Source organism: Tinamus guttatus, unplaced genomic scaffold (assembly GCF_059628265.1).
Source record: "Tinamus guttatus ecotype Peru unplaced genomic scaffold, ASM5962826v1 Tinamus_guttatus_pri_ptg000492l, whole genome shotgun sequence".
In the NCBI taxonomy this organism is placed as follows: Eukaryota; Metazoa; Chordata; class Aves; order Tinamiformes; family Tinamidae; genus Tinamus; species Tinamus guttatus.
This window is the reverse complement of record NW_028289026.1, coordinates 3340155-3355324: the sequence shown is the minus strand read 5'-3', so window position 1 is coordinate 3355324 and position 15170 is coordinate 3340155. Positions and strand designations below refer to the sequence as shown.

General features: G+C 41.2%; 1 protein-coding gene across 1 annotated transcript in view; it reads right to left on the bottom strand.

Moving 5' to 3' along the window:
* Window positions 1–267: 267 nt before the first annotated feature.
* The window catches only part of FER1L6 (fer-1 like family member 6), a 79269-nt gene continuing 64366 nt past the window's right edge, over window positions 268–15170 (bottom strand). Inside the window, exons 33-41 of the mRNA XM_088533336.1 lie at window positions 14188–14358; window positions 13158–13318; window positions 10494–10636; window positions 10087–10175; window positions 8362–8460; window positions 5732–5973; window positions 5223–5386; window positions 4265–4365; window positions 268–458 (exon numbers count right to left, since the gene is read on the bottom strand). Of these exons, the coding sequence (XP_088389462.1) occupies window positions 272–458; window positions 4265–4365; window positions 5223–5386; window positions 5732–5973; window positions 8362–8460; window positions 10087–10175; window positions 10494–10636; window positions 13158–13318; window positions 14188–14358 (1357 nt within the window). The 3' untranslated portion in view covers window positions 268–271. The remainder of the gene's footprint in view (window positions 459–4264; window positions 4366–5222; window positions 5387–5731; window positions 5974–8361; window positions 8461–10086; window positions 10176–10493; window positions 10637–13157; window positions 13319–14187; window positions 14359–15170) is intronic.

Here is a 15170-nt window from a genome sequence, read left to right as displayed (position 1 = left end):
TTTCAAACTTAATCTTAGACACAGAATGAAACTTTAATTGTCACTAAATCTACAGCGGCATCTTAAAGAAAATGCACATTAAAGTTGAGTCTGAATGAGCGGCCGAAGAAGTAAAATCTTAAACTATTCTAAGACAGCTCGAGTTTCTGATAGGACTAGTTACATTTTCTATTTACAAGAAATGAGATATGTTTCAGTCTTATTAACTCTGTATGCCTGATTTTTAAACTGAAGCATTTGTGTATGGTTCATTGCAACAAGAGCCATGCTCCTATGACGATCCTACGACTATCCTACGACTGATCGCTCCTGGCAGAGTGTAGATGAAGAGCACCAAGAAGACAACGATAATAAGCAGAATGATGCCGATGATGATGTACTTCTTGTAATTCCTCCAGATCAGATGATACAAACACTTGAAAGGATTGACAAACCACGAGAAGGATGTATCTGGTCGGCTAAAAAGGAAGAAAGTAGAAAAGAAAGAAAAACATCGGTAAAAGCAGATTTAGATATTTCCAAAATGACCCCACTGCAAAACTGAGTCTAAAAGGACCTTTAGCTCCTGGGATCCCACTGAAGGATTTATGAACTCTCTGGAGAGAATTTCTAGGAATTTTACCCACTCTCGGGTCACTCATCTTCCATCAGCCCCCGAGTGCATTCTCCACCCACCACTGGAAATGAAATTCCAGTTCACACTTCATAACTATTCCCATTTAAGACAAGATATGGAGTTCAAGATTACAGACAAGACCACCATAAATCCTAAAGGAGAAATGCAGTTAACCTGGTCTTCTTGAGTATGCTGCTTTCTATTCACTGTGATGAGTTCAGCATTGAAATAGGAGTAAAGAGACAGTACAATAAATCTGATTTATTGGTGGTAGTCACAGTGCCATATCAGGCACAGGCTCAGGCCTGGCTTACAGCCTAAAATAGCATATTTTCCAAAGGGATTTTAAAGTAAGTCACTTGACAACAAGAGATGGATCCCAAAGTCTGCTTAGTCTGTCTGGCTACATAAGAGCCACCTTTTTCTGCATCTACCATCCTATTTTTTTTCCAAAAGTTGTCCCATGTCATATTCTTCTCCTAAAAAATAGCCTCATAACCCGAAGCTTCTTCATCTTGTGCTACGAAGCTGGCTAGGTACAGAGAGGAAGACCACATTGTCTTGGGAAAAATATTGGCTTGATCTCTTCTCCACCATGCCACACATCCTTGGAGTTCATTATCCCTCTGACTTTAACAGCCTTCCTCCTACCATGAGCTGAGACAACATCTGTCACCTGTGTGTGATGAGATGACCTGCAGAGCACAATGGTGCTGAGCAATGTTACCAGCAGCAAAATTGGGTGCACATCGTCTTTCCTACCAAATATCACTGTAATTGTGCAGATCGTAGTGTAGGGAGAATAAAATTAAGACTAGACATCACAAAGAGCAATGACTGTGTCTTACTTCAGAAAGCTGTTAAAGAATGTAAACGTCTCAGTCATCGTGGGAATTCAGGATGTGCAAGTGAATGTCAATCTGACAGAAAGTCAGGAAATTGAAAAGGCCAGTTGAACATCTTTTAAATAAAAGTGTTTTATAGGGAGGGTGGACATGGCTCAGAAATAAGTCAACAAATAGGCCCTCCAGATATAAAGCAATTCAGAAAAAATGGATACTGTAAATAGTAAAACTGACCAAACAGTAGACTTCAGTAATAGAACTATTATTCCATGTCTTCCAGGTATTCAAGGGCTTTTTATAACTTTTATATACAGAAAAAAAGACAAACCCAAACCTTGACACATTCAACTAGTTTCCTGTGCAACTCAGGCAATTGAATTTCCCCTGCCTGGGCTTTGAGGCAGAAAACTTGTATATCAGATCTGCCGGGAAAGCATCCTGTCATGACTGGCAGCATTGAAGAGATGGGTACCAGCCTGGTGGTTTGGCCGGTAGGAAATTGCTCTCACTGCTAAAATCAATGCATCTTGTATCTCATGTCCATGTTTTGCTTTAGTTCCCATTTAATCTTTGTGAGCCCTTACTCTGTTACATCAAAGAGTGAGCTATGGTCTATGCTCCTAGAATATGATACAGTTTTTGAAATTATTTTGTTTCTTAATCCAGAAGCTTAATTATGCAAAACAAACTGAGAGTGCCTGTTCCTCTCTGCGCGTTTAACAGTGACAGGTACTGGCATGGAGATGTAGCCATCCTAACATATACTTTTCTGAGGCCTACCTCTTCCTGGAAAGATTTTGTTTGAAGTGCAGAACCAATTTGCCACCATCTGTCAGTGGATTTTGATTACTGTGCTTGAACAAACCTCATATTCCTCGCAGATCTCCACGGCACTGAACTGGTAAACTTTCATACCCAGTTCATGCATGTGTCTGAGCTAATATAAAGGAGAGTATTGAAGATTGTGTATTTTATTGAACTGAGGTATGAAATGTCTTGAATAATTTTTTTTTGAAGTGCCTGACTGTCTAGCTGACGTGGTATTTCTATTGATCTGCTGGTATAACTTTATTTGCTTTAGGATTTATCTTGTGGAGCTTTAAAAGCTGGCTGTCTGGTCTGGTGAGCCACGTGGGCTGCCTGCACAGCCAGTGTGGACAGGAAGGACCTTCCAGAGCACAATTCATCTCTCTGCCCAGCATCCTGCTGGTGACTGCTCCCACCCTTACGTATTTGCATTAAATGGGATGACTCCCTGCTCTGTACATTAGCAGCTATAAAAAGAGATGAAAAGATTAGCCTCGGACTTAATGCTTGTCTCTGAGAAGAATAAAGCTAGGTGAGACTAGATACATTTAGTTTAATTTAAAGCATGCATCACAATTAAGAGTAGAACTGGGTCAAACCATGTGTTGGATGTATATTTTGTGATAAAAAAGTAGACAGGAGCCTCTCCATTAAGTCAGAACAAGATCTGGAAGGTAACTCTAGTGTTGTGGTTTGTGGGCTGAAACACCTCAGGGCAGGCCGTGCAGCAGAGAAGGGGACACCAGGCCAGCGACAGCCTTTTTGCACATTGGCACCTTTACAGATAAAGTGTCCTTGAAGTGAAATCCAGGGAGCCCAGGACCATCAGACTGCCTGGAGCGCAGGGACTGAGACAGGAGATGTGACCTTGAAAAGGAGGGGCCTTTGTGGGTCCTGCTCTGGGCATGCAGACTTTGCATTAAGCAACCGCACTCCCTCTTAAAACTGATCTTTTTGATGTTTAACATGATATGTAAGATATATATATATCATGCAAAGAAAAAATATATGGAATATGCCACCACGACCACCACCACTTTCAATTGATCTTCAGAAGAAATTTTTTTCTTAGGAAGAAACTTAATTTCTTTTTTTAAGCTCATTACTATACATATATGTTATTATATATACAGTTTATGAGCTGAAATGGATTAAAAGTATTTTTTTCCTGAATACAAATATCTCAACTGATATTTTTCTTTTAGCGTGTCAAACATTGAAAGGCAAAGTGCTCCTTTGGATCACCCGTCCTTTTAAAATCATTTAAAATATCCTCATTGGAGAATATTATGTTGAAAAATAAGCTTCATTCTTTTATTATGAAATACAGTGAAGTTAGAAACAGGTTTGTTACAGCTGTGTGATTCCTATATGCCTCACTTTGCATGTTTTATGTGTCCTTATTTGTATGTGATCAGTTATGCAAAAAGCACCAGGCATATAAAATTCAGTTTTCTGCTGGTATGTAGCAACTAAGACACTGATACATGTGCAAATAATTCTTGCTTCCTAGCACTAAGAGTCTGTCTCCTAATGGCCAGATTAATCGATAATGGTTATAGTAAATGTTGAATATAATCATTTTAGCGCACTTAAACATTAACCACTTAAACTTATCTTCTTAACAGGATGATTTTCGTCCCTCAGAGTTTTCTACATGGTCAAACTGAGGTGTTGGGTTTATGAATAAATCACGACAGTGTAAGAGCCAGGTCAACTGTGAAATTGGCCCACATGTGAACTCTGTCTGAGGACAGATGGAAAGTAACGTGATTTATTTTGGCTGAAAGACATTTCAGCTCACCTGGAACATACTCCAGGTCTGATTGCTGCCAGGCTGCCCTGGCACACGGGCACACTGGGACTCACAAGTAGGCCAAACGGCTTCTCAAGGTTAGAGCACAAAAGAAGAGAAAAGCCAGGAGGGGTGCAAGGGGATCTGTTCCCCTCTGTTGAATGCCTCAGCCCTCAAGCTGTTTAATATGCTACCACTCACTTGGGTTTCTCCAAGGGCTCGGGCTCCTTTCGAGCTTTGCCTACAGGATTCTTCTCAGCTTCTTCTGCTGTTACCAAGTGAAATTCAGCTTCCACCTTGCCCTAGATCGGAGAAATCATACATAACCATCCAGTCCTGAGTTAAAACAATTACAGAAGTCTTTGCCTTTCAGAGAAATATGGGAACCAGCTAAGGATGAAGGAAATTGATTAAAGAAAATAAGAGAAATAGGCTGTAGGTATAAATAAATAAATAAATAAAAACAGAGAAGAAACATAGACACCAAATTTCTATATACTCAAAGACCACAAGGAAACAGAGGTAGCATATTTTCATCTGGACCTATAAAACCTTTTCTGCTTCCTAAATTACAAAGGAATTGATCAGAAAAGATGTCTTGAAAAGTCTGTTCCTCCAGTCTTAGGAAAGTTGTCATGCCCCTTTGGATTCTGTCTTCCATTTAGATAAAGAAATAATTGGCTTAGGGAGTATAATTCAAGAAGAAGAGTAGACTGTATCCTTTCCACTTGCAAAGTGTCACTAGCAAGAATCAGGTTCTTTGCCCTGTTTAAAGTGTGAAAAGTAGAAGAAGAAAATAAGTAGAAGTAAGTAGAAAAGAAATTAATAAGTAGATAAGATTTCTGCCATGGATTCCTCAGCTGACATGAAGTTGACTGGAAGCACTTATTTCTCCACTCTACCCATCCAGTATGTTAGGAGATGAACAGTAGAAGGAAGCAAAATAATAATATAAAGTGCTCTGGTTGCCTGAGATCATTTGAACTTAATCTACAGAGAACTACTGAAGCATTTAGAGAAGTTGCACGGATTGCCAGTGTTGGTTATTCTTTGGGTAACCTCAGCAAATTAGTATCTATCATCTGTCTTGTTTCAGGATCTCAGCAAAGCACATTAATCCAAGAGAAAAGCTTCTGTAACTCACTAGTGAGATGCCTACCGTGAGCTCCCCAGCCTTGACGAAGGGCCACCAGCCTCTGACACGCTTCTGCTGAAATATGGAGATCTTGTTTTCTTCACTTACTGCCACAACCATGTTTAGGTCACAGCTCTTGGCTGTCTTGGCAGCTCGAGGGAACCCATTCAGGTTCATTTCAAGAGTGCCTGGAGGGAGAAATAATGCAACAACACTCAGAGACCAAACAGACACAAAAATATTCAAATAGTAGCTTCCAGCAAAGATATGCAGAGCAACAGAGCAGCTTGGGTCCAAGGTGCTTAACTGCGAAGCTTTCTGCATCATCAGTCATTCATTTATATTGCCTTAACGCTGTCTCATCCGAGTTCCTAGCTATTTAGTCTCCAAGAAATGGTATAATCTTGCAGTTTGGTACTTCAAAAAAATACAAGCAAACTTTGAGTCCCAGATGCCTCCTTGTATGTACCTCTGTAAAACAAAGGTCTGATGAAACCTCCGCTGAAGTTCAGATAGTTTCTTTGCACACTTACCCAAGAAATCATCTGAAGAAAGTCTTTCAAAGTCCCAGACCTGAAGCACCAGCTCAGCAGGTATTTTGCGCTCTGTCTTTTCCAAGGAAAATATGTTTTCTCTTTTACTAACCACCATTTGTTTCTCAGCTGGGAGATAGTGGAAGGGGAAGACAAAGCGCCAGTTGAAGTTCCCCTCTCCCGTCAAGGAGTTGTAGTGTACATCTGTCTCCTGCTTGTCCTCTTCCAGGCCTTTTATCCACCTAAGGAAAGCACATAGCTGAATGCATGGTAGTCCCTAGAGGAGCTTGAATTGTGCTTTTTAGCATTCAGTTACAAGGGTGATCATTTCTTAGCTCTTCCCCAGTCAGTAGGAAGTAACAGCATAGCTCAGGATTGCAGCAGGGCAGTGATGACCATGGCTCAGGGGTCTCAGCTACCTCGCAGTCATGGCACAGGACACAGCCATGGCCAGTGATGATCAAAACTTGAGAGTGAGATCATGAATTTTATTTATATCAGACACAAAGAAAATCCACTGTGCCATTTACTCTTGGCTAGGATATCTGCCTTGTTTTGGACAGCCAAAGAGAGCATTATTTTTATATTCTTTACTAATCACACTCTATTCATGCTGTACCATGCTAATAAATTTTGTTTCAGTGTCCTAGAGCTGATTTAAGTGCTTGGAGTCCAAGTTGTTTGCACTTGTAGTTCCAGAGTGTAAACATGGCATAAATATGGCTGGCGAAGCCTCTGCAGTTTTTCTTCTGTATTTTTTTCCTCTCGTTTTCTGATCCAGTGTGAACAACCTCTGATGTGCAATGATATGTTTCAAAAGGACAATGCTTTCCTAAGCATACATTATCCTCTCTTCCGAAGGTAATGACCCAGCTATGTATGCTTCAGGTCTGAGGATGATTTATTACAGCTTGAGTACAGATTAAATTTCTTTGCAGTGCAGCCAAAAAATTGGCCACCTCCCTGCAAGCGCCATTATTTCAAAAAATACTGGTGAAAGACGTTAATAATCCCAAGTACATCAGAGTCCTTCATGCAAATCCATGTCTGGTAGCAGATTCTGGTGCCAGGGCTGCTAAGAGAGCTACCTGAACATAGTAAGATTTATGTGTTCATCATTAGGGCACAGAAGCACAAAGTTCTCTGCTCCGAGTTCTCCTTATCTGCCAGCAACGGTGCAGGCAGCGATGCTCTCATACTGCGGGGCAGCTCAGCTCGAAGGGACTGCCTGGCTACTTCCTCAGTTTCTAGTTTTGTGTTATCATCAGAACTGCTCTACTACCATGCTGAATGCATTCACTTAATGCTAAGGTGAGTATATCTGTGTGAATGCAAGTAATTTCAAATTAAACACCACTGAAGGACCTGCCAGGGAGGGCTTGCTTGGCCAGTCTGTGCAAGAACCATGCTCATGGCATCCTGGAGCCGTGTGGCTGTGCTAGGGTACCTGCTGGTATCACCTATTCCAAACGATTGGCACCTGGTGCCCTATGGAACTTGATCAGAGCTTGCTCAGTTTGCTGCAGAAAAATGCTTGTAGGTATAACCTGCAAAGGAATAAGAGCTGCTACCAGCCTGCTCTGTCCTTATGCTTACTTTTACTGTGTTCATTTGACTCTCAGAACAGGCAAAGTGGAAAACATTCTCCTTATCCACCCCAGTCAGTGCTAGGGCCCCTCCTGCACCTCTCTGTGTCCAGTCATTGGCAATGCAGAAGGTGTCAAGCAGGAGATTCGGTTTTCCATGTGTCCAGCACCCTGGAAATTTGTATTGGTATAATCATCTCGCTCTCTAGCACTAGAAATTCAGCAAGAAATTTAAGACCAGTCTCAGCGGAGATTTCTGATAATTCATGCTTCCACTTACACCACAATTTCTTCTTCCCTCCTCTCTGATATCTCTGTACAAGCCCTGATCAGAAGCAGATATTGCAAAGCAATACTCCAAAAAAGGAAAGCAATTTTAAGCAATAATGTGCTGCAATATCAGGAAAGAGCTTATTGAAGACTCCACTTTCACTCTCTCTTCATTTTCTGTAAGTGAATTCCTTCCCTTTTACTGATCATCACAGTAATTGCTTCAAAGCTGACACAGGCTTTTAGATGGTGGCAGCATCCAGAGGGAGAGCAGTAGGTGCTGATGTAGTGTCCTCCCCCTCTGTTCACGGTCACTCACCCACATAAGGAGTGATTGGTTAGAAAGAATTTTCCATAGGAATATCTTGGGATACACCTGCTTCCTTGTCTTAATATGGGCAGTACTTTTTTTCTGTCATTACTTCCACCTCTCTGCATCTGTGCAAGAGCATTGAACCTTATGGTTCAAATTCTGTATTTGAGCTCTGTTAAAAGCTGGCCTTGGTCCTCTTATGCTGCCAGTGCCTGAGCAGGAAATAAGGACTAATGACATTTTATAGTATTTTGATTCTAAAAGCAAAAAAAAAGATGAAGAATTTTCCAAAATAGATGGTTAATTTGAATGAGGATTCATAATAAATGACCAAGATCACAGAATAAGCTTATGGCGTATGCTCACAGTATAATTTTTGTGACTGATTTTGACCCAGGTATTATTTGTCCTTTTAAGAAACAAGCAGCATTGGTATGATGATAGCATCCTGAGGTGCTTACCCTTTTACATAGATATCACTTGATTTTTGCCCTGTAAAGATATTTTCATCTTCTAGAATTACATCCTCTGTATTCCAGATTATTACTCTCAGTTCATAGCTGGAAAAGAAAGAAACAGCATTTTGTATAGTTGAGTTTAAGATCACGCTACCAAAAGCTCTTTTTTTCCCCCCTCCCCCCTTTTTAGCAGATCTTTGTGTCACTAAGGTGTGGCCAGACACTGGTGAAAACCTGTATCAGGTTTTAAAAAGTGAGAAATGCTGTACTTGCACAAATCTCTTAAAGCAGGATCATCAGGACCCTTCTGTTTATTAGAGTGTCTAGTGACAAAGCAAAAGCAATGACTCTGAGCTCGCTGGATGTGCAGAATGACAGGAGGCATCAGTGCCAGCTTTGGAGGAGGGGAAGAGTCCTTGCTTTTTTACCTGCATGTTCCTTTTCAGTACTGTTCACAAAAATGCTGCAATGCAGCCGGGCTAAACTGGTCTGAACATCATCACTAGAGCAGCCTCTATGATTTTTCTAAAATGGCATGTGCTGTCTGGGACATACCCTCGTTCTCAGGTGTGAGACTGGTAGATATATCAGTTTGCCCCAGAACTACCAGGTATCCTCACTCAGCAGCTGCAGTCAGTCCTGCCATGAATCCAGCATCGGAGAGGCATCCTGGGCTACTGCAGACCTCTACCCTAGGCAAGGAGGATTTCCATCTGCAGACCCTGGTTCAGTCTAGGATCACTGGCAAGAAATGTTTTCAAAAAGCAGCCTGAAAACTGTTTTGCTGCATCAAATCTGCACTTCTCTGCAAAACATGAAGCCTTTGTTTGCATGCTTATCTTCTTTCTGATAACTAATGGTTTAGCAACATTTTTCCTTTTTTTCTGCTTTTGTGGGTATTACTAATATATATATATATATATACACATACAGTCTTGGCAAATGTCTATTGGTCTATTATCAAGGTACTTTACAGAAAGTTCTAGTCTGAAGAAAATAATTGTTACATAGATTCTTGGTTTTGTCAAAGCAAAATATTTGATGTTGCGTCAGATATAAAATTCCCCTCAAAAAAGCTTGTTAAAATACTGGAATAAAGCTGATATGGAAACAGTTCAGAACTCTATTTGCCTTTTTTATCATTTGCAAACATTTAATTAGTTTGAAGAGCTCTGTATAGCACTGCATATAAATCTAGAGAAGTATCCATCTGAAATAAGAGCAATTGATATTTCAAATGCACCTCAGTCTGCTCCTGCTTTATATGTTTCTTGAGTTTATCCCTGAATCACGTGCTGGAAATCCAGCAGGTACAAAACTGTTGCACCAGGGTAAAGATTTCGGCCTGTGGTCACGTACACTGTATGGCTGGAAGTGGTAATGAAAAGAGAACTAGTCCTTTCAGCTCAGAAAATGGTTGATAATATCAGAATTCTTAAGGGACTCTTGCCTCTACCTATTTGAAATCTGATGTGAAAAAGGCATCTCTTCATAAAAGGAATGTGATAGCCCTTAATGTAAAAAATTGCCCACCATTCTTGACTTGCTTAATGGAGCACACTAGATGTTCTCTTTCAGTTTGAAATAGTGCACACCAAAGGAAAGTTTTGTTAGGGCCACATAAGTTTGTGATGATAATTCTTTTAGTAGTTCTTTCCAAACACCTAAGACAAACTCAGTCCTTGAAGATTTATGCCATCATGTTGGGATAAATGCACAGGTTATTACCCTTTCGGCTTTCTTGGTGAAATGTCCACTGGAGGTCCTGGCAGAGGCATATCTGTAGGAAACATGTCTACCCACATCTGTACGCGACCCTTGAGAAAAAAGAAAAGTTTTTTTTTATTCTTATATCTTGGGCAATATAGAATTCACCTACTTTTTACAGATCCCACAAGATTTTCAGATCCAGCTTTTCAAATACCAATCATACCACGCATGGCTATTGTGTGACTAGGTAGCTCACTAGTGTCGGTGTATGTGACCATTTCCACGCTGACATTGTGCGCAGACTCCTGTATGATATAATACCTGAAAGCTGTCTCCACCAGTCTGCTGATACTAACAGAAACCAGAGTAACAGGAGCAAGACTTCTCTGAGGCCTAGGATATCACCATCCTCTAAGTGGTCCTACCTGCTCCATGCCTGGTTTATCCTTATGAAAGAGAGGCCGAGTCTCAATATGCTCTGGGACCAATTTGTATCCAACTCCAGGGATTTCATCCCAAGCACGTAAAACCTTTAAGGAGAGATGTTCATATGATTCAACTGGCTCCTCTATGGGAAAGAGTGAAACAAAAAGAACAACCAGAGCTGAATTAGCATTTAAGATCCCTGAGCAATATGTTCCATTAATTATTAAAGATAGTCATCAAAATTTTGCTTGAGTTAAAAGCAAGTTTTTATGTATCTAAACTAAGGAGAAAAAGGTCTTAAAACACATTTAATTCCTGTAAATAGGGTACCCACTAGAGTAACTAGAAGATTAGCACTTAGCTGATAGTTAATCTGTAAAATACAATGGATCATTTCAGTATTACAGCAACTGCTTTTGACAAGAAGATGGAAGCACTCTGTGTAACGTCCCTTCTTCATACAGATAACTGCAGATGTGAGACTTTTTTATGGCTCATGAAAGACAATGAGACTTTGATGGAGCTATCAGTAATTACATGCTGAGGGTTATGTCTATAGCTCATTTTGCCTTGTGATGACAACAGCAAAGGCTCCCCTGGAGAAGCAAACCACATCTCAGTGGAGGAGCAGAAATGTGAGGGTTGAACACCACGGGCAAGGCCACGTCTTCTCCTAAGAAGCATGGCCACTGTAGGGATAGACCCAGAAGAAGGACATAGTCATGAAGGAACAGTTCGAAAAGTGAAGACAAAGTGGATATTGAAAAACAGAGAAAGACTTTGGGCCCTTGAGCCTCTCTTTCCTCTCTTTTGTACTACACAAGAGGAATTCAGAGATCTGAAGAGGGGACCTCTCCTGGATTAGAAGATAAGCACCTAAGTGAGAAGAAAGGATCTCTGTGTTATCAAACCAGCTTACACTTTTCTTATCATGTTGATGACAAAGGTCTTGTTTAGATAGAACCAGTAAATATTAAGCCCTTCCTAATACCTCTGAGATGGAGGTAGGACCTATGCTTATGAGAGCTGTCCTGCCTATAAATACTGGCATGCATTTGAAGTGTCATGCATTGCATCTAATTTTAGCCAGCTAAAACCAAGATTTTTAGACAGAGCTACTCAGTCAGGCAGCTCCAATGACAAGTGGGATAGACTGTCCCTTGATAAAGGATCCTCTTTGTCACAAACACCTTTCTAAGGACAGTTTTCATCCTCTCAAGAAAGCTATTTCTTCCCACTGGCTAAGGATGGATGTGCCTTTCTAGACTAGACCAGGACCAGGACAGACATGTCAGAAAAGCAGTTTGGATGAAGAGAATACTGTATCCCGTTTTTTATAACATGTTGAAAAACCTGTGTACACAAGTTTTCAGAAGGTAGGCTTGCCATCTGTGTCTGTATTTCCTTGCTGTTGGTTTTTATCATCTTGTCTGATGCTGATGGGGCTGAAGTACATTTTAGTGAATCAGAATTTTCATCTAGAGATTCTGTTGCCAGCAGTTACATTCCCTTCTATGCCAGGAAAGAAAACTAACAGGAATACTGTAATCATACAACATCTGGCCAATGGGCTAAAAATGGATCAACTCCTGTCCCTCCAACAGTGCTACCTGAGGCAGGTGAGAACTATGCTTTGCTATCAAAAGGAGTTTGCTGTCAAAAGGAGTTTGACTAAAGAAGAATATATGCAAAGGAGCGAGAAGTATATGTTGCCCTATGCTGCCACTACTGTCTCCAAGGTCCTTACCTTCTTGGCTTTCCAGTGTCCACTACTGTCTCCAGCTCTTTTTCTTCCCACTTTAAAGTCATTATCCTCACCTTTTACTTACTGTAAGTATAAAACTGAATCATTGATGACTCACGCCCACTCCACCCATGTGTGATATGGACCCTCAGATTCTTGGTACCTTTGCCCTTCTTTTAATCTGAGAGCTCTAAAAGTTTCTGTTCTGCCCTCATGGACCCTCAAATAGTTGGATTTACATAGCATCACATTAGCACTTAAAAAGAGCAGTTGGAATGGTAATAATCAGGAGGGGGTAAACAACAACCAAGAAGAGGAAAGCCAACCAGGTAAGGTAGGACCAGATGGCAAGTGGCCTGGAACTGAATCATGCACCAAACTTCTCTCATCTTGAATGACTCATTTTACCTTGGACATGCTTTTCATCTTGTTTTCACTGCTTAGGTATGTCTACACTAGTGTATTACTTCAGATAGGGAGTCAGTTTTGAAGAGACTCCAACTATCCCAACTTCTCCTGCTTTTCTTTGTTGTGTGGAGTAGTCTCAGAGCCTGCTAGCTACACTCCTTTCAGATGAAGATACATTTCAAGAGCATCCCATATCCTACAACAACCCCTGGGCACTCCATCCTTGGGATCAGGCAGTAGCTAGATCAAAGTACACCCACTACCACCATGTGGATGTCAGTTTCTCATCAAAAACTATTTCAGTCTAAGATCCTCTCTCATTAAACTTCACTGGTAGCTAACATAGACATTGCTTTTATCATCATAGTTATACAAGTATTTCAGAGCAGAAATTTGCTCTAGTAATCAAGCATCAGTGTTCATAGCACAGTGGCACCCCAGCTGCAGCTGGGGCAGCTTCTAGGTACTGCAACCAATAATGCAACCAAAGTACAGTGAACTACTTCATTACCATTCTCATCTTCAGTGAAGATCGTCTGTCCCTTGAAGACCTTTGTTCCTACTTGTATCTCTCCAGGTCTCATGAAGGGCCCGCTTATTTTGTAGTCCTTACAAAGCTTAGTTAGGATCTCACTTGGCTTGGTTGCATCTCGCCACGCATTGTACCCTTCTCTGCAAGGATAGAGTGGAGAATGGAGAGAAAGAGGTAAGGTTTTCCTTCAGTAAAGTGCTCTGACAGTTCCCAGAAGGAGATCTGCTTTGTGGCCAGTGGTCCTGCTATCTGCTCAGGCAAGAGTTTTATCTGGATTGTCCAGTGCTACTTCTTACTTGAGCTACATCCCTGCCTGCTCAGGTCTTGAAGCCAAAGTCTCATCTTTCCTTTTGCAGGCCTGAGCAAGGGTCACTTTTTTCATCTTAAAACACAAGACTAGGTGGTGCAGGCTTTCTCCTAGCTCAGATAAAATGTCCCAGTCACTAGTGTGCTCCATTTGTAGAAAAAAAGGCCCAAACACTCATCTCTTAAGGAAGTAAGTGCCCCAATCTAAGGGTACTGGAGTTATTTAAGGTTGATTTTCTCTGCGTTATCAACCTGCTGTGCACAATGGCCCAGCAAGAGCAGCAGCCTGGAGTGGCTTCCGCTCACTTGCGTGCTTGTGCCAGGGCTTTGCTGCAATTATTCTAGTTGCAGCTGAGTAGCGGAGGGCAGATTTGAGCCCTTTCACAGTTTCTTTGACACATCATTTTTCACTTGTCCTTTCAGCCTGTCCAAAGGCAGTTTGTCAATAAGAGAAATGACACACATGCTGTTTGGCATCTCAAAAACTTCATGAAAAAAACAGTGGTATTAAATTTAAAATACCCACTTCATGCTCAGATTGGCAGCTTCCCAAAGCCAGTGTTGAACTTTGTGGTGAAATTCAATTAAAATACCTCCTATGACTTTTGTGCTAGGGAAGTCACAATACTTGGCCACATCTGGAAATCTCTTCAAGAATCTCATTCATTATGTGCTGCTCTCTATGGTAGACTGAAGAACTTACATTTCATATTGACTTTGCAACCCACAGGTTGCTCGATGCCTGCTGTAGAAACGATTTTCCAAATCAATTTTAGTTTCTCCAATGAGGTCATCTGTTCCCACCAAGTCATGGTCATAGATCAGGACTGTGAGCAAGGAATCCTTGGGGAATGTAGCCTGGATTTCAAATGATCTGCAGCAAAATTTGAGAAATACATGCTAGTTAATTTTTTTTTAAGCCTGAAAGATTAAGGTAATGAATATTGTGCAAACAACACATGGACAATACGCACACCCTGCAAACTGTCTTATTTAATGGGCAGTGTGGTTTGGTAGATCATGCTTTTTTAATGAAATATCTCAACACACTGTAAACACGCAGGGCAAAAGTAATTTATTTCTCCTGCTCTTCTATCACCTCCTGTTACAGTTCAAAGCTTGCTCCCAGCTACAGCAAGCAGAGCAATTGCAGGGATCTGGACAGCTGCACTGGTTTATCCTGAAGAGGCTGTATCCTTCCAATGGAGGGGAAAGCAAGAGAAATATGAGGTTAAAGAAGCTGTCTGTATGAGGTACTCACAACACCAAAGGGAATGAGTGCTTTCTGGTTTCTTTCAAAATCTTCAGATCATGTTTTGAATTTAGGAATTTGGTGACAACCAACAAAATGACCAAGCAAAAGCTTTAAAACAAGTTTCAAAAAAATGAAGAAGAGAGCCCCCTTTTCATTCAATGCACACTTCAGCGGTGTCGATCACTGTCATGAGAGGTACAAGAAGGCAGCTGAAAATACAAAGGGACTTTTAAAGGGGACTATAGGGCCAGCTGGTCCATGCTGATCAATCCCAGGGCCACGAGGGCAGGGAGAGCTCGTTGCTGGCACTGATAGTACTGCTGGGAAGGGGGTGCTGGTCCACCCGCCCCAAGGCTTCCAGTAGCAGCAGTCAAAGGTGCTGCAAAGGGCTGTCCAAGTTAATAACCAATTCCTATCTCATCTGGAACAAA